The 24446-nt window shown below is 36.3% G+C and overlaps 1 protein-coding gene across 3 annotated transcripts in view; it reads left to right on the top strand.

Annotated features, from left to right (window-relative positions):
• Nucleotides 1-24446, top strand: part of GLRB (glycine receptor beta) — a 52822-nt gene that overhangs the window by 9733 nt on the left and 18643 nt on the right. For all 3 annotated transcript variants that reach the window (XM_076336631.1, XM_076336632.1, XM_076336633.1), the window contains exons 3-8: nt 4366-4472; nt 7074-7141; nt 13995-14224; nt 17204-17286; nt 19977-20117; nt 23338-23490. In XM_076336631.1, the coding sequence (XP_076192746.1) occupies nt 4366-4472; nt 7074-7141; nt 13995-14224; nt 17204-17286; nt 19977-20117; nt 23338-23490 (782 nt within the window). The remainder of the gene's footprint in view (nt 1-4365; nt 4473-7073; nt 7142-13994; nt 14225-17203; nt 17287-19976; nt 20118-23337; nt 23491-24446) is intronic.

The following is a 24446-nucleotide window of genomic DNA, read 5'->3' as shown; positions in this document are numbered from 1 at the left end:
CACTTTCGAGAATACTGTTTGTTTTCTCTTTGTTTTGCAGAAAAGGGGAAAACATACTTTGGGTTTGGGGTTTTTGTGTTTTTTTTTTTTAATCGTTATTTAGTCAAAATTCTTGTTAAGGCAATTTCTAGCTTTACTATTACTTGCTTTTAAATTCCCTTTATAGCAACTGTGAGACTTTTGTTGCCTTACCCTTTGCTTGGTATTTACCATATCTTGATTAGAACTCATCAATTACTGTGAAGAATGCTGCTTTATTTCCATTTCCTAATGCTTTCCAGCAGCTCCACATACATTCAACACAAGTTGAAATAAATGTATTAAAATTACAATGCATGCTACAACTGGTGGAAATCTAAGGGAAATCTTAGGCTAGTTATTGACTTTTCACAAATGTGAAAATTGTAGGTTGAATAAGAAAAAGTAGTAACTTCTCAGTTGGGGAGTGTTGTTATATGGGAATCAGACAGCCTTTAGCAAATTAAAGTACTGCTTCTTTTAGGAAGGGAAATCTCAGCTCAAATTCTTTTTCTCTTATGTAGTCTACACATTGGCCTATCATTAATTCATTCCAGAATGGCCAATTAAGCAGGGGTGGTAGTGGCTTTAGGTAAATATCTTAGTGGCATGAATAGTCCCAGCCTGTTTCTCCAAGCACCTAACCCATCCCATTTGCTGTTTTGTTAAGTCACTTTGCTCATCTATCACTCTGAAAGTGGCATAACCTCTTAACTCACCAAAAGCTACACATATGACTTACTGATTTGCAGGTGAAATTTTGGCATTTTGATCAGCAAGGCTCTCTGAAGGAAATCCTGTCCTTGTGACAATATTTAGTCGCATGAATGCTATTCAGTGATGGTAGTTCAATGACAGCATGCTGTAAATGACCACAGTGAAAATATAACTGATACTCAGCAGAGCTTTTTTCCCCGTAGCTATTCCAACCACTTCATTCAAAGTCACCTTTAAAAAATAGCAATTACTGACTCTCTGTGCTTCTTCTCCCAACTCAGAACAGCCAATGCTGTTGTATTTCACTGGGTTCTTATATAAATGAGGATAAATGTGTGCGCATTACGCTTGTATAAGTTCAAAACACTACCCAACAACTTACGGAAGATGTCATCATGATGTTCTTTACCAGAAAGCAGTGCTGCCACCCGTTCTTCATCCCATCGCTATCTTCCCAGTGCAGTAAATCTCCTTTGCCTAATTCATGGTAGACCTTTGAACAAAGAGCCTGAACAGATATTTGTATTAACGTACTTCTGCAGTGCAACTCAGATCTCACAAAACTACCACCTTATTCCTCTTACTTGAAGAGACAAATAAACCTGTCAGCTGTATTTGGCTTTCTTTTGCTGTTAGATGCTCACTCATTTAATTTCTCAGACTTTTTTCCTCTTTTTCTCATTGCATTTTATGAGCATCTGTATTTAATTTATGTGTTCATGTTATCCTGTGTAGGATTACCATCATCACTATTTAATGAACTTCTTTGTATAATCCATAGCAGAAATTAAAAAAAAAAAAAAATTTAAGTTTGTTCATTACTTGTTGTTTGTTTTTGTTTTGACATTTCATTAATACCAGGCATATATGATTTAGAAAGAAATCTTATTGCTTGTGTTAAGGAGACCCTCCTTTTATAAATATAATTTCTGTAAGCATCTGATGTAGATGTTTTAAATATTAAGGTGCGTGACTTGCAGGGAAGCAATGCTGTGAACCTTTTCGTATCAGATAGAATACAGTGTACAGAGAGTTTACCTGCCTTTTAAATAGTTAAATGAGCATTCTTTTCTGTCTTGTTCCTGCTACAAAATGGAAAATAATCTTAACATTTAACTTTATGTTTTCCTATCGTCCAATTAGTAGCAACTGCAAAAAAAGCATACAAAGCTGGTTTATGATATTTCTGTAGCAACCTGTTCATTGGTAAAGGTCATCACTGAAAACTGAACACAAATCTCAAAATGACAGAAATAAATTAGTTCTCTTGCATAATGGTCCAAATCCAAATCAAATATAAAAAACCATAAACACAACCCCGGGAGAATTGTTTGAAAGTTAATTTATCAAATATTCAAAGGGGTTAGAACACCTATTGCTATTTAATTGCTCTAATAGTAAATTAGCAGAGGTTTATTGTACACAGAATAAGGACATACTAGTGGAAGTTAACATGTGATACTCAAAGTAAAAAGTTCCTAGTTTTATTAGTGGACCATTTATCTCTGGGTAAGTGCTGATAGAACAAGTAGTTCACCTGTGCGGTTGTTCAATGTGGCAGCAGTTTTAGTGTGTTTGCAAGAGATGGGTGGGGAGTTATATACTGCAGCCACTTAAAGCTGCTCCACAATTTTTTCTCGTCCTGTATGTTACAGTTTAAGCTGTACTCATGGATACACACTTTTTGGTAGCTACATCTTTGGTAGCCTTCAGAATTCATACTAATCCTGTTAGCGACTGGGGAGTAGTCTGAATTTTCAAGGACAATTGGGTGGATATTTGCTGTCTTAGCTGAGTTGGTGTACTTTTTTCTCCCTCATGTATAACGTCAAACAAATACAAGCAAGTAGTTAAACAGTTATGCAGCTCTAGGTTTCAGAAATATCCTGAGTACAATAGGGAAAACAGAAATCTGATTGTTTTGTTTCTGAAGGATAAAACGCTCAAAGGGTATCAAGGAGACTATGATAGAATAAAATGCAGTTATGTTATCATAAATGGTTAATGTTTTTAATAATAGAGAACCCCTTCATAGTTCTATTTATAAACATTTTAGCTGTTAAATGTTAACTGAGGAGATTAAATCTCATTGTAAAGGCATAGTAAGTGCTACCAAGTCAGCAGGTCTTGTTCAATTGCTCTTTGAAACCGTTTCCCTTAGGTTTGAGTTAAAACAGTTGATTTTAAAGGTGAGGTTATTCATAAAAGCTCTGCAAGGGCCAGGATCTGGTCTCATCTCCAGTTTTCAATCAAATAGTGATATCATGCAATGGTGATAGTTATTTATTAATTAATTAATTTCCCGTAGTCATTAAGGAAGATGCTGAACAGGAGCTCCTATAAATGGACATCTTAAAATCACGAGGTCTGATATATTCATGCAACTTTTTTTTTTTAAAACTGGCCAAAAGTCTTTTGGCGAGTTAATATTTTCTTCAATAAATGTTTGAATAATGCAGAAGTCCCAGAGGACATGAAGGAAGCTGAGGGATGAGAAGAAAACTAGCAGTGAACTGAGATGTTACAATGAATAACCCGTAGGTCTGTCAAGCTGACATTGATATGGGAAAGAATAATGAAAAAAAAAATTAAGCAGAGTAAAGGAGGCAACGGCAGCTGATACTGATTATGGAAAACATTTAGGAAATAAACTGGATCATTTTAAAAAATATGTTCATACAGTTGTTTGCTAGAGGTAATAGTGTTGATGTATATGACATGCCTCTGTAGGGTGTCTTACTGTTACATGGCATCTTGGTTACTAAATTTCAATGACAGAAAGTCAGCAGAGTAGTCGTCATAAAATGGATAGCAAAGTGATTACAAGACAGGATTCAAAATTGGAAAACATCACAGGACAGGTTCTAGAGACGATGTATAAATTCATTTACGTGACGTTATTAGCCTGCTAGGTGCATAAAGTACATGGGGTGGGGACCGATGCACCCTCATTGCTTTTTATTACACTCAATTTCATGTTACTCTTGTAGCTACATTTACCTGTTACAGGTTCTTTTTAATTTTAGCGATAGTTTTAATTTAACACGCAACACAATAACAGCAAGGTAAATGGAGATAATTAAATTTCCCCTGCAAAACCAGAGGAGAGTCCAAGGTCTCGTTTTCCATAACAAAGCTTTTATTAGCACTTGACAAGGAGATTATGCAATGGCTCCAGCTCTCGGTGGAGTAGCTGGTGCTGGCACGCCAGAGCAGGAGACTGCCAAAAGCCTGTGCACGGTTTCGCACCTACAAAGTGCCTGTCAGTTTACGTATGTTCCTAATCTGTCAGTCACTAAAAATAGTTCAGGTGGCTGCTTTCTACTAAGGAAGAAATCATGTCCCTCTGGATATCTGTATTAGGAGAGAAGTGAAGAATTAGTGAATTGCAGTTTATTTATTCTCTCAAGTTTACAGTTAAGAGTATATAGAAGAGCTTTGACTTTTGTATAGTTTCTTGAAAAATACTGAAACATCACAAAGACAGGAAGACTATACCCTATGGAACCTGAAAATGCTGAACACATTTTGCTCATGAAATGGCATTTATGGCATGACTTTAAAATGACTTAAGTTTAAAGCACACGGTTGTTTCTGTCTTAATAGTAACTAATGCACTTTTCTTTACAGCCAGCAATCAGCTGAAGACCTTGCCAGAGTACCAGTTAATTCTACCAGCAATATCTTGAATAGGCTATTGCTCAGTTATGATCCCAGGATAAGGCCTAATTTCAAAGGTTTGTCAGATATTTCAGCCTTTTTTTTAGTCTTTGGAATTTAACTTTTGCTCTTTTCACGCATAGAAAATTCATGTAGAGATAATATTCACAACCTAAATTTCTGTTTTGTTTTGTTTTGTTTTTAAATGGCAATTTCCCTAGATAGTGTGAAACTGCAGGAGATAGTTACCCTTTTGAGCTGAAAGGTAATATGTTAGGATTTCATGATCATACTAGTATGTGATGCTTTAATAGTATTATTATTATTATTATTATTATTTTTATTATTTTATAAAAGTTTTTTTTAAAGTAGAATTAGATTTTATAGAATAAGTTTTTTAAATGTCTTTTTATCCCTACATTTTAGTTAGACTTTAGTAGTATCTCCCCTTTACAGTATTTTAAAACACCAAAATTCTCTACAGAGATCCTTTAAGATGACTATAAAACTTGGGATCAGCAGTATCACTACTCGGAAACCATACAGTTATTAAACCCTTTAAAGATATGTTAGTAATACAGCTTACACACTTTGGGATTTCAAATAGGTAATGAATTTAAACACATTCTCTGACTTTAAAACATCTCCCTGGTAGTCAAATGTTGTAGGAATCTTCCATATAGGCAAATGTCATTTCCTTACATATGCAGAAAAGGTTGGAATACATATTTTCTGCAAAACCTGTAATAACTCTTAAGTTACACTTTCTAGGAATTAGATTATTTCCCTGCTGGAAAAAGACATAGACAATTTTGTTACATTACAGACACTGAAGTTTATATAAGTCAGTTCTTTCTTTTTAAAACTTGTATTTAATTATACGTACATTAAGAGATATTTTAACATGCACATCAATAGTATGATAAATTTGGAAATCTATAATCTTTATCATGCTTTTGAAGAGACCATTTTCAGATGTTCTGTTTAACTAAGTTTTATAAATGTATTAAACTCAGTTCTCAGCAAGTGACCTGCTTTTTCCTTATTCTCTGTAAAATGTTATTTATATGTTTCCAGCACTGAGCCTTGTCACAAAGAATAAATGTCCAGGCTCTGTTCTACCTGTTCTTCAGCATGATAAATCACAAAGCATATTACAGATTTCTTTATATTTTTGATAACTCTCCTGGCAGTCTGGTAAGAATCGAGATGGAAGGAAAAGGGAGGACGTGCAATGCTAACTTACAGGGAGGTGGAAGAAAAAGAACATTTTCTGACAAGTGGTTTGCCCATGTTAAAATGTTCCTCACCCATGAGTGATTTTCTTGGACGGCACTTCCTATTCAAATCTGGAAGAGATAGTACACTCTTGGCTACTAGTGGTGTGGCGGGTTCTCTGTCACGTGCATCAGGCCCTAAACAAAGTATTATGGTTATTGCATAACCAAAAGCACCACGTTTAACTGGTCTGATTTTAAAAAGAAAAACAACAAACTGGTTTAACTGAAAAAAGTGAAATCTTATCTTAGTGATTTTCTGGTGAACCAAGAGAACAAGTTTGAATTTATGTATTAAATGTACACTGAAATATTGTATGCAGACAAGCAAACTATTAGATGAGGCATATATATTACTTTGTATTTGCTTACTTTGTCAAAATCGTCTTTATATATTGTTATATCTCTTATTGCTGAAAATAGGAAGAATTCCACTGAATTAAGTACTTGTAACAGTGTCAAAGAGATCATATATATGCGTCTAGTGTACATACTGACACTCTCAGCATATAGGTGCTAAATAAAACCAGTGGACCATAATTAGTTCTCACAACCATCAGGCCACTTCTCCCTGCTTCGTGATAACTCTCTGTTAACACCAGATTAAATGACTGCCAATCAGTTCCCGCAGTGTGACAGAGGGCAGATGTAGCAGCTGTCACACTATCCCTCTTCAACTACAGGAATCCTGGCTGTGGAAAAGAGGAAAAAATCCAGTCCGTCTTAATATCTTCACAGCTGCTGGCTTCTAGAAATTTTCTTGGCAAATTGGTAACCATTGTAAAATGGAGCAGCTTTCTCTTGCACCAAGGCTAGGTAGCTGTGAAAGCTGCATGCAGCAATTTTTATCTGCCTGTATTCATACTTTACAGTTATGTACTTGACTTGCACAAAGAAGTATCCTCTTACAGTATAGGTAAATGTGTCATCATAAATCATAAACAGGTAATTTGGGATGGTAGATCATCATTATGACCTTGAGAGTTAAAAGCGTCCGCTGCTAGAAATGTGAATTGCCTCTATCCATTAACACTGCGTGCAAAAGTAATACTGGATTGTGCATTCTGTGATAACAGAAAATCATGGAATTTGAAAATTATTCAAATTGATGATCTGTGAAATGCTTTAAGCTTAGCGCTCTGGACTAAGGATTTTTTTTTTTCTGTTTTCTTATCACTAGGTTGAAAAGAGTTTTTGTGATTTCTGTTGGCTTTCAATGGAAATAGGTTAAACCACAGGTTTTGAAAACTCTCTATATACTAACTTGAAAAGATAAAGTTGTATGACTCTATAAAAAAACATTTCACATTGTGATACCGGTATAAAGGAACTTCAAATGAAGGATAACGTACCTTTACAGGATTGTGCGGTTCACTAGAAATCTTTTTTTTTTTTTTAAAGGAATTCCAGTCGATGTTGCAGTCAATATCTTCATTAACAGCTTTGGGTCAATTCAAGAGACAACTATGGTAAGACTGAAATGAAATTAATATAGCACACTTGGAGATTTTCTTATTAAATTAAATTTCAGGCTGAGGATTATGAACTATAAAGTAGAAATAATTGTTATGATTGTAGACACTGAGAACTGAGTTAATGGGGTTAGTGATAGACTGACTGCGCTTTATGTCATAAACCTATTAATCTGTTTCACTCTGTATTTGTCCACACATTGTCATAGCTTTTAGAATCTGATGTACATAAAAGGAAATCCACTGTTGCTAAGATGCAAGAAATACACTTATTTCCATAAATTATTATGTTCAGGTAAATTAAGTAATCTTTCTGAGAGTTAATATATACGTTGGTTGGTGTATTACTAAAGAAAATACTAGGACTGTATATGAGAGAGAAAGAACATACATGCCTAAGGCTGAAGCTTACAGGTTCTCTGTTTTATGTAGTTCTGAGGATAGGAGTAAATTGTGGAGGAATAGAAAGAGAAGGAGTAAAGGAGTAGATCGTCAATGGCCATGCTCTTACTCCTGTTTATTTCCTGTGTGAGAGAGATGAACTGAGGAGTGAAGTTTCTAAAAATGTATTTCCAGTTCAGTCAGAAAATTTCAACATGTCGATAACAGCACCAAAAAATCCTCGTTACAGTTTTGACTTTTTTGTTTCTATAGGAAATAATATCAATTTCAAAATAAAAAGTCATTTCAGCAAAGCCATTCCAAATATTTTGGGACTTGAAGATCTTTTTTGCCATGGCATTTCCAATAAATACTGTCAAAAATATTGCAAAAAAATGACATTTCATTGTTGAAGATGTTCTGACCTGATCAGGTTTTTCTTTTATGTAAGAAAGAGGGGAGCATACTGTGTCTTGCCAGTGGGAAGCCACAGCCAGGGCATGCACTCAGCGTGGGAGTTCTGAGAAGCTCCCTGAGCATCCCATTTAGAAATAACTTTGGTGCTCTGCTGCATCTGAAGCATTGAGGCAGTTTCCAAAACCAGGATGCTCTTTTTAATGCTGTGACTAAGGCAGCATTCCTACTCATAATGGCACAGAAGCAATAAACCATAATATGGCTAATAAATAATAAAACACCTTTTGTTGTCGGTGGACGTAAAGTACGCACTTAAAATTCAGAACCGGCTTATGCGATACCCTAATGACATTTCAATAGGACTGCAGAGCCACTCAAAGTTAAACATATGTGGTGGCTGAAACAGCTTTTGAACAGCTTGGCCAGAAATTTCTGTTTCTTTAACTAGGAGTGAATAAAGATTTAGATTTGATTGCAAATGATAGTAAGTCAACTAATAGCATTAGTGGGAAGTGATATTAAAACAAAGAATGTAAGTATGCTGAAGACACCTCGAGATTTATCTCCTGAAAACAAAAAGTTTAAAGAGGGGCAGGGAGGAAGAGCAGGAAAGTAGGAGTGAGATAAGTGTCTAAGATGGCAGGTATATTAGGCCAGATGGCCCTTTCAAGTTTCTGAAATTTATTGCATGCTTTAAAAAATGACTTTTACAGAGGCTTTTTCACAATTCACCCAGATACAAATAGTAACAAAACATGAATGTAAGGGGTCTGCTCCTGCCCCCCCTGCCCCCCAAATTAAGTATGCTCTCTGTGGCAATGCATGTATGCCTGTCTGTGAATTCCTGATATGGTTACTCACAAATTTACTAGGATGTTCTATAAGATAAGTGATGCTCTCCTCCATATTTCAGAACTTCAGACACCATCCTTACCTTAATTTATGCTTTTATTTAGATTTCTACATCCAGCCGATCACCATGATAGCTAAGCATGTTTATGTGAAGTTTGGATTATTTCTTGGTTGCCTTAATGTATCACAGGAAGCACTGACAAAAGAAACAGTCAGTCTGTTCTTCCACATATCACTTGGGAAACTCTTCCTGCTGCAGTGGGGATTGGGTCCTGTGGACATTCAGGAACCACTGCTCTCTTGGGGAGAGCCTGGTACTTGTCTTCAGATGGTCTGGGTAATGCACCAGACAGTAGAAGCAAGTCCCTTAGACTAGGAAAAAAATTGTACCTCCAGAATCACAGGAAAAGTGTTTCCTGGAGCTGAGGCACCAACTCTGTGAAGGACCAGAGGGGTCTTTTGCATCCAGAAAGGAGAGACATTTGCAGTCAGTAACAGAGCTGCTAAAAAAAGTTCCTCCCCAAAAGCCTTGGAGAAGAGAGTGGCTGTCTGCATCTCTCCTGTCTCAGGCGTTGGTGTGAATCGCGAGGAATATTGATTTCTTGACTGTCTCTAAAGTTACCAGAAGCTACTAAACTGGTTGGAGTGGTATCATTACTGATGCCAAAATCTGTGAAATAATATATTTCTAAGTATTTCAGTCAATGAACTATCATGGTGATTCTTGGCTCTGTAGCCACTTCTGGCTGTAATAGCTGAATTCATATGTTTTCACAAAATCTATGTGGGAGTAAAGGGTCCTGTTTTAGCCATGCTAAAGGGACGATTCCTTCTTTTGGGTGATGGAAGGGTGGGGAAAAATAATGGTGTCAGGTGATTGTAAGTGAGGTGATGGTAGAAGGCTCAACAAACAAATGTGTAGAGTGCCAGTGAGAAAAGGCCATTCGACAGGCTGATCTTTCATTCAGAAGGATGTTAAAAGAGATGCAGAAGGAAATATCTTCAACAAGATGTCCTGTATCCCACTCTTAGACCCCTCTCTGAAATAGCCAACTCTGGGCTTAATGTCTGGAACTTCTAATTAGTCAACAGGGTCTCACGGTGTCCCTCGCTTTGACATCATGGTGGCTGCTTCTGATGGTTCCTCACATATTGCAGGAATCCCACAAAATTATTTTCAATTATTTTTTGCTTGCTGTCCTTCTGGTCCTATGACGATTGCATTCTTAGCTATGCAGTTGGCTCATCCTCAATAAAAAAGAGTAGAGATTACCTCCCACTGAGGTAGAGTCTACCTAGTTTTAAAAGAGAAGGGAATTTCTTTGTAGAAAAGCATCAACAGGTTTGAAGTAATATTGGTTTGAAGCAAGATAGGACCCATAGTGTGGATCCTATGCCCAGAAGCCTGTATTGCTTTAATCAAGCCCTTGTGAAGAAACTGAAGGGCAAATGTTTGCTCTGTGTCTAGAAAAGGTAGTGTCCATGTTGTGTTGTTGAATACTTGAGAGAATTGCGACATTTTCACACATGTATCAAAAAAGTTATTGGGAAAAACTAAACAAAAAATTACTTAACTGCAGAGTGAGTAAGAATTTGCACAGCTAAAATGGAGGAGAGCTTATACCAGAGCTGCTACCTTCCAGTAAGGTCCCTTTATCTGGAATCCTGTAACTTGTTTCCTTCTAGCTCATTAGACTACTTGTCTAGGATCCCCATGCTAACTCTGCTTCTGATTTTGCAGATGTTTGTTAGACTGCAGATTTGTGGGATAATATGGTGATTATGTCACATTTAGAAACTGTTATAGACTGGATGACCAGTCAAGGATTCCTAGGGATAGATCCTTTCTGGTATAAATACCCATAGGGCTATAATACTTCAGCTGTGCTGATGATCTAACCCTCTGTCTACAGCATCTATATTCAAGGTTTGTACTTGCAGTGTAACCTTTCTTCACTGACTCAAATGGCAAAACACCACTTCCTCCTTCTCCTTTACTTTAAAACCTTGCAGAAAGGTCTTTTTAATATTTATGTATATAAAAGAAAATTCAGTTTCCTTATTTTAATCTCAAAAACACCATTTTCTACTGTATTAACAGACAGTGCTATTATGCTTCCTTTCTTTGTATGAGGGCAGCTCATGTAGAAAAAGCCTTTCATGATCTTCTGTGTGCTCCAGTTTGCAGAAGGAGATGTATTGGCTATGCCTTGTTTCTGGCCTGAGGAGTTTTCTGGCCACATGCCCAGTTTAGTAGGTTGCATCTGAAATATTTCCTAGAATGCCTCCCCTTTCAACCTCCCTGAAAACAACTTGCCTTCTGTTGGAGTTTCATGGGAAAACAAAGCCCTGTAGAATACTTCTGTGATTCTTTTTACCTACCGGGTCCTCCTGGCTCTAATGCTGATGAATATCTCTTCCACCCCACCCCTAGTTTCAGGCTTTTTAATTGCTATTTGACTCTCCTTTATTATAAAATGCCGATCATTCTGCAATATTCAAAGAATGTTTGTAAAATGTATAGGAGGAAGACCATGTGCTTCATTCAGACGACTTCTCCAGCCCCTATTGAACCTAATTGTAGTGCACATACTGAATCTTAAAATTCATTGGCCAAATTTGAGAGGACTGGTTGCAGACTTCTTTCAAAACAAATTTATACTAGATCATAGTGTATACTGCTGCCAGATGCTGTAATAGTTCATATTCTTCTAAAAAGAAGCCCTTCTGCACTTAATTGTCTGGCTAGCCACAGTTTTGTATCCTGACATCTCTTTGCTTCCTTCTACATTTTCTATATTGCCTCAAGTATGTTGGTGGCCTTCCTCTCCAAATTCACCCTGTCACAAGTTTCTAGTCGTTTAGGTAGGTCTGAACCTACCTATTTTAGGTTAACAGAATTTTTCTTCCATTGACTTAAATGGGAAGAGAATCAAGTTCTTAAAATGTCACAACATCCCATTGTTTGGTATATTTAAGTTCATTTGTAGTAGAGCAAGGAAGGAAATAAAATAGCATCGACCTGATCTTACTTCCAATTCTTATTTTGCCAGTGCATTCTGCTTTTCAGTGATGTAAACATCTCCTTCTTCTGAATGGGTAAGCTGAAGGCAAGCATTGGACACTGCTTGTCATTTGCCTATGGCTTTGGGAAGGCATTTTATTTTGTTAAAATTAGGGCAATGCACTTGTTTATGGGGAAATTAATTTTGGTGTAATGAATAGTGTAATGCTTGTGAGCATGAATGGTATGCAGTATTTATCTCATGGTTAAAAGTAATTTTTTTCACTGAGACAAGAAGTGCATATGGAATAGGAACTTCAGCAAGAAGCAAGTAAATTTTCAATTATATACGTATAATTGAAAAAATGCTTTCTGAGATAATGACCTGAATTCCCTCCTGTTTTGAAGCTTCTCTATGAGAGCCTTCCAGTACAAAGTCACTTCATATCAACTATTATTTTACATTTCTTCTTTACTTTGACAAGATAATGTAGGTCTTTGTATAAATAAGAGCCAGACTACATATATTTTTTTCAAAAATGGACTGCCAGCAAGTAACATATCTCTCAGAACTATGCATATTAATAAATATTGCCTAGGTTCTTCCTACTTAGGTTTGATGCTTTGCTTTTCCTTACAATGCAGTAAGGAAAAATATTATACAGTATAGTGTGATAAAGAAATACCTGGGCTGACCTGACTGGTGGGCTGGACATGGGAAAGTGGGCACTGTATTCCAGTTAACAGGGTAAATCAACAGGGCACATTATTCTGCATGAGGTCTTAGCCAAGTGAACTCCTTCCTGTTGGAGTTAGCATGACTGTCTCAACATGGCACTTGCTTTGGACTGTAAATGTATACATTATAAGTACAACAGAAGAGAACTCACACTGTATCAACAGAAAAATGTGTAAGAGGGCATTAACGTGTAAAATAAACAACTTTATAAAATTAGTTTGTTATGCAGAATACATTGACAAACCAAAAATATGTTGAGAACTTTCACTCACAGATTTCTAGCATTTTGCTATAACTGTAAAGCAGTAGCAGTGTTTTCACTGCTCTAAAAGACACAGCCCTTATCTCAGGATGCTTTGTACCTAATAAACAATTATGAAAAAACAAAACGCACCATAGAAGACAACTAGGAAGACTGGAGATAGAAGTTATCTTACACACAGAATTTTGGTTTATTTCAGTTTTTTTTTTACTTTATTTCAACAATACCTTTATTCTTTTTCTGTATGTGATCTGCCTAGTTTACATATACATAAAAAAGAGGCACTGGCTTAAATGTAAATGTAAAAAGCAAAAAGACTTAGAGGTAAGACTGAAAAATCATAACTGACACACTGGGTCAGATTTTTCCTTTGGATGCACACAGCTTTCACTAAGGACAGAACGCATGCGGGTATCGTTTTGCCCTGAGACACATGCTACTCCAATTCCCGAAGGCAAAATTAGGTTCTCATTGAGCATGGCTCTACTACTGTCCATCCTTGAGCTAGAGTCCTGCTGAATTCAGAGGGAAGCTTCCTCTGTGTAAAGTCTTGATTTTGTCTCTTTGAGACCTACTCAGTTTCTGCTTTCATACGTGCTACCTCAGTACTTGTGTTGCAAGCTGGCATCAGTTTTCCTCAGTTACTAAAACAGTCCCAAATCATTGTTACAAGGTCTGAGGCCGTATTCTGGGTGTGTAGTGCAAAATCTGTTATCTACCTGGTCTGTTTCTGCTTTTATAGTGTGATATTTTGCCATCAGTGTGCCAGTTAACCAAATGGAGACTAAGCTGGAATTTACACTCACAGGATATCCTGATAGAAGCGATATCGTGCCTGCTGCCTGCAGCGATTTAGTGTAGTCAAGCTATGGCCTCCCTCTGTCCTGCTGCATGCTTTTCTCTATGCCTAGGTAACAGAGGACTAATATCAAGGAGACAGAAAAATGATCCCAGGGGAAGAATTTGGCTTTTTAAAAAAAAAAAGTTACCGTATTCAAAACATGAGTGAGACATCATCTACCAATTTGTGGTAAACTTAACACCAATGTCATTTGAATAGTGATTACTATCTTTGCGATAAAAAAATCAGGGCATAAATTGCTTTTCTCTTCAGTCTGATAGAATGGTTTTCTTTCTCCGTGGGTTTTTGGCTAGACTTTTGGCTCATCTAATATTTATGTATTCTTCCCATCAGGATTATAGAGTCAACATCTTTCTAAGACAGAAGTGGAATGACCCCAGACTCAAACTGCCCAATGACTGGAGAGGTTCAGATACGCTGACAGTGGACCCAACAATGTTTAAATGTCTTTGGAAGCCGGACTTATTCTTTGCAAATGAAAAAAATGCTAACTTCCATGATGTCACACAAGAAAATATCCTTCTTTTTATATTTCGGGATGGAGACGTCCTAGTCAGCATGAGGTATTTTATTGATATATTTCTACTTTTTTTTTTAGATTACTTGATATGAGATATATATGCTGTGTTAGACTTAGTCACGTAATACAGTTTATGACTAATATTTAAATTCATATGACAGTTTGTAAACAATACTACAATAAATTAAATGTGTGTAAAGAAATCAGATTAAGATGTTTTAAAGCATGTCAGCTGATAACACAGCAAGTAGTAGAAATTTGAAGTGTATGTACATTTGTACATCATGTTAAGCTAACACATGAAGTAAACTAGTATTGCTGGAAACAAAATTTAAACCATTTTGATAATTGCTTGGATTCCTGGAAGAATAATGAAATGGATAAGTTATCTGAAGTAAAGCCTTCAGCAAAACAATATAATTTGCACACCACTTGAATTTCTACATCAACTAAAGAAAATTATGATTACTTACTAATGATATAGGGAAAGGCAGAAATTACAAAATTTGTGAATGTATATGTTTTGTAAAAGTGCTGGAACACAATCGTGATTAAGTTCTATGCCTTACTGGATTTAGATTTTTTCAGAAGACCCAAAAATATTGTTTAATTTCATTGCAATTAATGCATACTTTTTTGTGGTTTGACTTGGTTTATCAAAGGTATACACCATGCCATAAAAATAATCATCCACTGAAAATAGCAAATTGATTGATTAAAAAGGATCTCGTAGTGAATTACAGCTCTGGAGAGTTTACAGACACAATGATTTGTAGAGATTAGGCTCAATTTCCTAACAGTGAGTGAATTTTCTTCTGGTGTGAACTGGAACATATTGCCCTGATAGAGGAAAAAATGATTATCTGAATATACTGCAACTTTACCGTTAAGAGGGAACCACTTCTGAAATTATGGTCACGTGAGCTATTTCTTCGTGGAGTAGAAGTGGCTAGAAAAAAGAAAGAAGATGGGAGAGTCTGGGGCTTTTTTTGCCCATTGCAAATCAGGATGAGGAAACTCAATCTCAAGACTTTTGCCGACAGTGATCAGAAAAGAAAATATATTGGGCAATCAAACCATTTCATTTGGCTTACTCTGAAGGTCCTGGTTCTGATTTCAGTTGTTTACGTAGCAGGTTTTGAAGTCTATAGAAATTAATATTTCAAAATAGAAAATCACTTTCAGCTATAAAAGAAACTTCCCATTTGAAATAGCAAATGTTAAATGAAACATTTGAACTTTTTTCAAATATCTTTCCAGGTTGCAGCTAGTCATAAATGAGCTTATTTCAGTCAATAGGTTAGGTTAGCGAATAGTGAATATTGAGTGAATACTAACAGAAGTGTTTCTGACGGAAAAATTCTTCTCTGAAAACTTCCAAATAACAAAACCAAATTCAATAAAGTTTGAAATCAATGTCACCCTCTAAAAATATTCTGTTGATTTTAATAATACTGTATGTTCATAAATGATATGTATGCAGGTAAGATTAATTTTTTGAGGCACTGTGGTTTGGTGACATGCTACTAAGATTTCAATTTTTTAAAAGATATAGTTGCTATGCCTTGTATTTTTAGTTTACAGGGACATTATCACATATTAATTGAAGAATCTCCAGTTATCAAAATACATGAATGACAAAATGCATGTGAAAGAAAGCTCTTGCCTGCATAAATAGTTAAGAATTAGGAAACTGAATGTAGGAATAAACAGCCAGTGCTCGCATGAGGGGAAGTAAGCAGTAGAGTCCCTCTCTTCTGGGTCCTGTACTGTTCAACATAAATTATCTGGAAAACTGTGAACTGGCAAGTGCTTTTGATGATGCCAAAATATTCAGGATAGTAAAGATAAGAGACAACAGTGAGAATTACAAATTAATCTAATGACTAGGCAGCAAAATGTGAGATGAAATTCAGTGTAAAAAACTGAAAATTATGCACGTGGGAAAAAATGATTTTAACTTTACATAAAAACTGATTGGATTTGAGGTGGTTATTACCAGCTAGGAAAACGACCTTTGGGTAATAAGGGCTAGTTCTCTGAAAATGTCAGCTAACGGCTCAGTACTGGTGGAGAAAGTGAATTGAATTTTAGGAAGTATTAGGGATTAAAGAGAACATCATGCCACTGTATAAATTCATGCTATCCTTGCATCTTGAATACAAGGCACAGTTCTGGTCTTCCCACTGCAAGAAGGGAGGCAAGGATGGTCAAAGGCACGGAACAGCATCCTTTACAAAGAACAGCTAAGCAAGACAGAAGTTTTCACAGTGGAAAAAACAAGATAATTGAGGTGGTGGCATGGAGGTCTCTAAATCATGAAAGGCACAGAGAGAATGGATGGACATTGATTTTTCACCTGCTTTTCCAGTAAAAGAACTATGAGACAGGCTCAAGATAGATAAAAGGAGATGATTAGAGTGTGTGCAGCTTAGCTATGGCATTCCTTGCTGCAGGAGATGATTAGAGTGTGTGCAGCTTAGCTATGGCATTCCTTGCTGCAGGATGCTGTGCATGTTTAAAGTTTGCATGGATTCCAGAAGGCAACTGGAAGTAAAGGAGCTTCTTGGAGGGAAAAAAAAAATCTGTCAAGGTCCCTTAAATACTGAAGCACCACGTCTGGTTTAGGAAGTCCTTGAGGTGCAACTTTTGGGAGGCTGCTGGATATCTGGCGAAATACCGTTTCCTGGTTGCTGTAGTCTCATATTCTTCTTCAGGAGAAGAAGAATATGCCATTGGCCACTGCTGGAGACAGGACTCTCTTCTGTATGGACCTTTGGTTTGGTTGTTCTTATGACCGATATGTATTTTGTCATGTATTAGTAGGTCTCTAATTTGCGAACTATGTTTAATACTTCGACTACTAGAGATCGCTCAAACTGCTACTTATTATAACTTTAATTAATTTTTTCTGCTATTTTAGAAGCTGAAAATCAAATACCTATGAATTTTTTTTCTTATTGCAGTCTACTGCTTACTTGGCAGCTCACACTGTTTATAAATTTCATTTCTGTATTTTCAGATTGTCTATTACTCTGTCGTGCCCTTTGGACTTGACCTTGTTTCCTATGGATACGCAGCGCTGCAAGATGCAATTGGAAAGCTGTATGTAAATCAGTCTGTGCATAAAAATAGTTGCCTTCTAGGCATGCCTGAGAATCAAACAAAAAATGATCAATTCTGTATTGTTCATGTCAACATTTTTAATGAATCTTGAAATTAATATTCACTGGTTCCTACCAACATACATTGCCCTGTCAAAAATGTTTCTTCCAGTTATGGCACTCTGCACTCTGTTTTTAGCTTTTGCTATCAAACATAATGACAACTGATGAGTTTTATAAAATCATTTACAATAAATTTAGTAAAGTGGAAACACGTATAATTTGGAAAAAAGAATCCATGGTTTCCCCAGGTAGTTTTAACTTCCACAACCTTTGCTGCTTTGTAGGTTATTGAGGTCCAGTTTATCCCCTTGCATTGATGATGCATGGTATTGTTTGAATCTCTTTTGATACAGTGCCGAAGAAAAATTATTTGATGCCAATGCATTGAGAGCATTTAGTATGAAACCTTTTGAAAGTGGTTTCAAGATGTGTTGTGGATGTAGTCAGGCATCTCTCCTTTGCCAATCCTTCCCTGGTCTCTAGGTGATTTGATCTTATGAAAGGGCAGCCAGGTCTCATCTCCGAAGGGCTTCGTGCCATGCTGGAAGTTGCAGCCAAAATCTTTCTGAAACCTATCTTCTTTCCTTCTCCCCAAGTACAAGGGTGTCTACTCCAGCACAGCCTTTTCCCAATACTCCAACCCTTGGTGATCCCACTTTCATGACAATCTGTTTTGCTGAGTAAGAACAAGCATGAAGCAGAGGGAAGGAAGGTGGCTTGCTCCAGCCCGTTCCTGCTATAATACAAAAATTTTGTCCAGTTGTTACTCCACCAGGTCTAGTGGGGAAGGTGGGGTTAGGGAAGGGAAGACAAAAGCAAAGAAAGAGCAAAGTTAATCAAAGCTGAGCAGGCCATCCCAGTGGGGACAAGGGTAATAATAGTAATGATATCAGAGCTTTACAATTTAGTTTTTGATTGCCAGCATTTACCTTTAGAATTGTAGTACGCCCATAGTAGTTTTGCCCGTCACTACTATGTATATACATTAGCTGAAGTAAACTCTTAGGGTAAACCCAAATCAGTTTGGGGTTAAACTAGAATTAGACAGTAATATTAATGGAAGTTTGCTCAAGCTTTCTCAGTCTGGGTTGCTTTACAAGCATTGCAAGGTATAGGTATTCAAGGAAGAACTACTCATAAAAAAATTCTCAATAACTTTATTTAAACAACCTTATTGTCTCTCTCCATGCTAAGTTGAAATATTCAAATTCAGGAGGAAATTGCTCCTTTGGAAAGACAGTGTGCACTCAACTTTCTTCTACCTTTTAATTCAGTTGTCAAAAGTGAGAATGGTACCCATGACCTCCAGTCTGTCCCTCCAGTTCCAACAGTGGGCTTGCTTTCCCTGTTAGCCATTGGCAGTTTTATTCTACTTAAGTTATTTTCACATCAATATTTTGTTTCTAGTTGCTAGATTTCCAAAACAAAGAAGGCCACCAGTTTTTACTAAGTTATGATCCCCAGTTCTACACATTCCCTATAGACAACATTTTCACTGTCCAGTAATTGTTATCATAAAGGATCTGGGCAGTTTTGTGATTTGCTGTATGCTGTAAGGGGGTGAGACTGATTTTATGAAAGAAGCATTAGAACAACTAACTTTTTTTTTATATTATCTTCCATCATGGAGCTTTGAGACATTGTGATTTTTATTAAGTTGTTGTGAATCTTAGAGAAGTTAGCTTATGAACAATTTACCTTTTTTAATCACAGCTGTTTTTCAAAGTTATAAAAAAAATCTGTCTAATGCGCCCAGAAAAAGAACAGTTCTTTAACCATTTTTCAGAGGTTTTGAATTGCAAAACGCTGCATTCCAACTCCATCTTTTTTGTTTCCCCATCTCTGTTCCCATTTCACACACATTCTCTGTTTGAATTAAGTTAATCCTTAATAAACAGAAGGTAGCAGAAAAATGGCATGTAAATTCATGATTATGGCTGCATATTTAATTAATATTTCTTTATGCTTTAATATTGTGAGCCTAACTTTCACTGCCTCTCACTTGGTGGTGTTGTATATATAATGATTTAGACACTCAGATGTATACTGAAGTCTGTCCATACTCAGGAGATCATGAAGACACTGAATTGATTTCAGTAGGACTAAACTCTACTTAAATTTCTGGTCAAGTATTTCCTGAACGTCAGTGCTTTCATGAATCAGGGCCTTTAATCTGAACAACTAAGCAGAAAGGTTGTTTTACACAAAAGCCGAGATTCATCACAGTAATTGAGTTGTTAAATTCTTTTGAAGCTACTAGGACTTCTGAGTGCAGTTAAAGTTCGGTATGTTTTTCATGCTTTGCTGAAGTAGAGCATGAATGAATATGGAGGCTTCAAAGCTGTGGAGAACAGAGCTTTGCTTTCTTTGTTTAAACAGTAAGCGGTGTAACAAACACCTCTTAATCAGTGTAGTACTGCTGATAATGTAATGTTCCACCCACCAAGTCCTAGTTCAGGCCTACATAAAAATTCAGTTGTGGATTATTTCATCTTTATATTTAATTCTTTGAATAGGAAATAGAAAGAAAAAGAGTGAAAGAAGTGCGATACATATATGCTAGGTTTTCTTGCAGAGTTTACTCTGATTGAGATGGTTCTTTAAACAATTATTATTTTGTTCTTGTAGTTGGTTACACAACTGATGACTTACGGTTTATCTGGCAGTCTGGAGATCCTGTACAGCTGGAGAAAATTGCTCTGCCTCAGTTTGATATTAAAAAGGAGGATATTGAATATGGTAACTGTACCAAGTATTATAAAGGCACAGGTAGGTGACATAAGTGATTTTCTTGTTCAAAAACTTTAAGCTTCCTTCAATTACTGTTTAAGGTTAATGGTTAATACTCCAGTTCGTCTTACGTTCTATGGGAGAAAATAGATTACTTTTAACAAACCAGTAGTCCATATAATAGTAACTATCACATATAATTACTGCAAACTAATTCAAATATAGAAACATCTAGGTTGAAGATGAGATTAAATGTTTTTCTTGGTTTTGCTTACATGTCTTCTGATCTTATTATCACCATTTTGTTTCTATAGTCGTAATACCTTTTTATGCATGTAAATGCCTATCTTTCCTGATAGGATGTTCACGTAGAATTATGCCAGTTGCACCAAAGTAGGATAATTTTGGTTTTCTGGTTCAACTTTTGTTCCAGAAGTCAGGATGGTATATTTTAGCCAGTGCTCTTGCATCATATGAATAAATCTCCCATTAAAACTCAACGAGGATGGCTGTGGCACTGCAGCTTCTAAGGATCTTCTGCAAGTTTCTTGTTGACTGTTCAGCTGAAGTCAAGGGTCTGTTACTTGCAGTTGCTCCTGAGCTAGATTCCAAGTCTGAAGAGATCTCAGGTAACCTTAGTAGATCTCAGAGTTAAGGAATTTAACTTGAAAAAGGTAATGAAAATTGAGATGAGGTTTGTTTTTTCACTGCAAAATGAGTGAGTTCTTAGCCTAACTACGTAATTCAGTATCTCAGGCGATTTACCATTTGTAAATAATATGAAATTAGCTCCCCTCAGGAAAATTCTGCATTTGTGAAAGCACAACAAACTGGCAGTGATTGCATTCAAATCTAAGTCTTGATATGGTAGAAGTTTACTTAGAAGTGAAAAAAATATTTTATTCTTAATTAAGTAATGAATTTACTGAAAAAAATAGGCTATAAAGCAATGAAAAGTTAAAGGGATGGATCTTGCAATTCCCAAATAACATTCATACAAATGGGAAAATTGGAAGACTTACATTCTATTTGAGGGAAAAAGGAAATACTTACTCAAGATTGCTATCTTGTTATTGAAGTTATCATGATCATTTTGAGTTTTGCTGTAAATTTAAAATTAAATGTCTAAAAAATGTTTAGATATTTTCGGTATTTTTAGGAACCTTAAAGAAAAATCTAAGAATTGTACACTTTACCATTAAACAGGAACAAAAATCGGTAGTGTTCTCTCAAGTTTCAGCACCTTGTGACCACAAATTGAAATGACACTGTGCAAAGTGCTCAGTAAAATGGGCACATTTTGTGCGTGTGTATGTGACTTGAACATTAAAGAAAGAACATTAGAGTACTGTCAGTGGGTGGAGTGACAACATGAAATTTTTAAAAGTTTTCATAATTCTTTTATTGCAAATGCTTTTTGTTTGAAAATTAAGAACATCCATGTTAATCTCATAACCAAGACTGGAATTAATACTTCATTAATGTGAATGGAATATTTCAGTACTCTGAAGTATTTTTAAAGATTCTTTTCAGTAATCAGTAGTTGTTTGATTTACTTTAAATTCTTATACTGAAGGTATTTAAAAAAGCAGATTTTGCACACATAGTTAAAATTAATTCACTTAAGGATTTTGTCAGGTAATCAAGAGGCAGTGTTACATGTACAAGCAAATTTTCAAAATTATGGCTTATGTTTCATTATTTCAAATTATTTCAAAATTCTTGCCAATTGCAAAGAACTTAATCTTTACTGTCTATTTACGTCAACTGATGTTTTATCATACCTACCTAAGTAGAAAGAGGGTAAACAAATTTGGGGTGACTTTTTGTGGCAATAAATTGAATATTTAAATTTGCAAATTGCCTACTCTTTGTTTATCAAAATGTATGATAGATCCAAGTATGTCCTCGCGAGCTGAATGGTGAGGGCAATAGATACTATTCTCTGCCTGATGAAAGATGATACCAAGCCATACAGAATGCATTTCTGGCATAAAGCAAACAAATAATGATTTTCAAGGTCATCCCTCATTTGAAAATAAAACTTAAAACTATCTGGAAACTATTCAGAAATTATAGAGGGGAAATTTGTCAGACAAAAGATCATTGAAGAGGATAGAATGAACTATGAAATAACGTATAGTGTCTTCTACGTAAGGAAAATTTTCCTTAATGTTTTGGTTTTTCGTTGTTTTGGTTATTGCATACCCAAACAGCACTTTTAAGATGACTTATCATTCTATGGCACTTAATTGATAAAATATAGCGATAAATACATATATTTTTGACAGATTCTGTCTTCTAAATCAGCTTTGCACTAACTTTATTTATAGATACAGACTGATCTGAATTTTGAAATTGCTGTAATATAACATAGGAATGCCTTTTCCTTGTGATAGAATAGTTTATGAAGTTGTTTTTACAATGCTATTGTGTTAATATTAACATAAAAATGCCAGTTCTGCTAATTGAGTGAACAGAATGAATATGAAATATGGACAGAATTTGTTTTCTGGTTATCAGACTTCCTGATCCATCTGTTATCTCCAGCAAAACCTCTAGTATCTGCAGCTTTATTTTTTATTGAATTCATCTTAACAGATATCTTAAATGTTTGGGTGATTTAGATCCTCATTTTAAAAGATTTGAGGCAGTATTCCTTTTTTCAAAATGTACAGTGTTTTTAGAGTCTTTTTTAAAAAGTCTGTACCAATTTCAGAAGTCACCTGTACCAGCTTTCAGTACTGGGGGAATCTCTGCTTAGAGTCACATTCAGATCACCTCTGCATTCTAAACTTTCTGCACATATTTCTTAATTCCATCTTTTGCACAAATTAATACTAAGTAGGATTTTCAGATGAGCGTAAGCTAGTATGACTGCTAGACCCCATTGGTTTTATCTGGACTGCACCTTGAAGCCAGCACCAAGGTGAGAGTCACTTCAACTGCCTGTTGCTGATGCGCTGTGAAAAGACGGAGGGTGCCTTATAGAGCACAGAGAGTGTCATATGCCTGACCACACTTGGCAGTGACATAGTTCTGTGTTTTGAACATTTTTTTTTCAAACTGAACTCTTTGCCTTTATAAAGAAAATCAAATCATTGAACTTTAAAGGTCCCTTCCAACCCAAACTATTCTATGATTCTATGATTCTATAACTTTTGCTCTTAACCTAAATAGAAAAAGGCCTAGAAGATACGGATCTGAAGAGGTTGACCTGCAAAGCACATTAAACATGAATGCATTTATTTCTTTAAAGGTTATTACACTTGTGTAGAAGTAATCTTCACTTTAAGAAGACAAGTTGGATTTTACATGATGGGTGTTTATGCTCCTACACTGCTAATTGTTGTTCTATCCTGGCTGTCATTTTGGATCAATCCCGATGCAAGTGCTGCAAGAGTCCCACTGGGTAACCTGCGTTTACACGTACCATCACAATCCACTTTAACGCCATTGAGCCACCCTCAGTTGCTTTGACAACATGACACTGGACACTGAAAGCAACTTCACTTCCATTATCCGCTCATCATTTTCACTGAAACCTCCTCATTCCTAGTCCTGTAAAATCCACCTTCACATTGAGACTTCGCTTGATAATGGTTCCAGGACTTATGTGATAAGCACACTGTCTCTGCTCCTCTCAACCCAGACAAATCTGATCTTATCCATGCACGGGTGATGCTGCAGACACTGTGGCCATATGCAGTTCATAGGAATTTGAACATCTGAATAATCCGTAAGAAAGCAGGAAGATGAGTAAGGCTCTAAATAGCTACCTCTTGGAGCAGTTTTTCTGAAGAGTAATAGAAACAGAATGATGTCTGGAAGAGAATTAGCATCCTTGTTACCTGATTAGTTTTATTTCATTAGAGACTCAGTTCATGAGAGTACTTCAGGCTCATACTTTCATGCTGCTCAGCACAACACAGTAGGCAGGCCCTTCATTTATTATGAGATAGTAGGACACAGAGTTAATCAAAACAATATTATCTTGACTAATTGGGTTTTACATGGGACTCCGGGTCTGGGGTGGCCAAACCTGCTGACCCCAAGAGCTCAATGAAATGCAGAGCCGGGCTCTTGCATCCTGACACTTCTCCTATTTGGATTCCCATCCCCATGCCATGACCTCTCCTTCCCCATGCTCTGGCCTCCTCATGCTCCCATTTTCCCTGGCACTCCTCCACAAGTCCATACCCCTTATTTTCCAAATCTTGTCCGTGTCCCAGGAGGTTCAGCGCACCTGTTTTCAAGACCCCATGGGTGAAGTTGCAGAATCCCTCCAGCCCCCTGCCTTCCTCAGAAACCTCTCACCCACACTTGAACCTCCACAGCCCCCCAGGACATGAGTCCTGTGCAGCCTCA

The sequence above is a fragment of the Aptenodytes patagonicus genome, chromosome 4 (assembly GCF_965638725.1).
Source record: "Aptenodytes patagonicus chromosome 4, bAptPat1.pri.cur, whole genome shotgun sequence".
Lineage (NCBI taxonomy): Eukaryota > Metazoa > Chordata > Aves > Sphenisciformes > Spheniscidae > Aptenodytes > Aptenodytes patagonicus.
The sequence above is the reverse complement of the archived record's forward strand: the minus strand, read 5'-3'. Positions and strand labels throughout refer to the sequence as shown.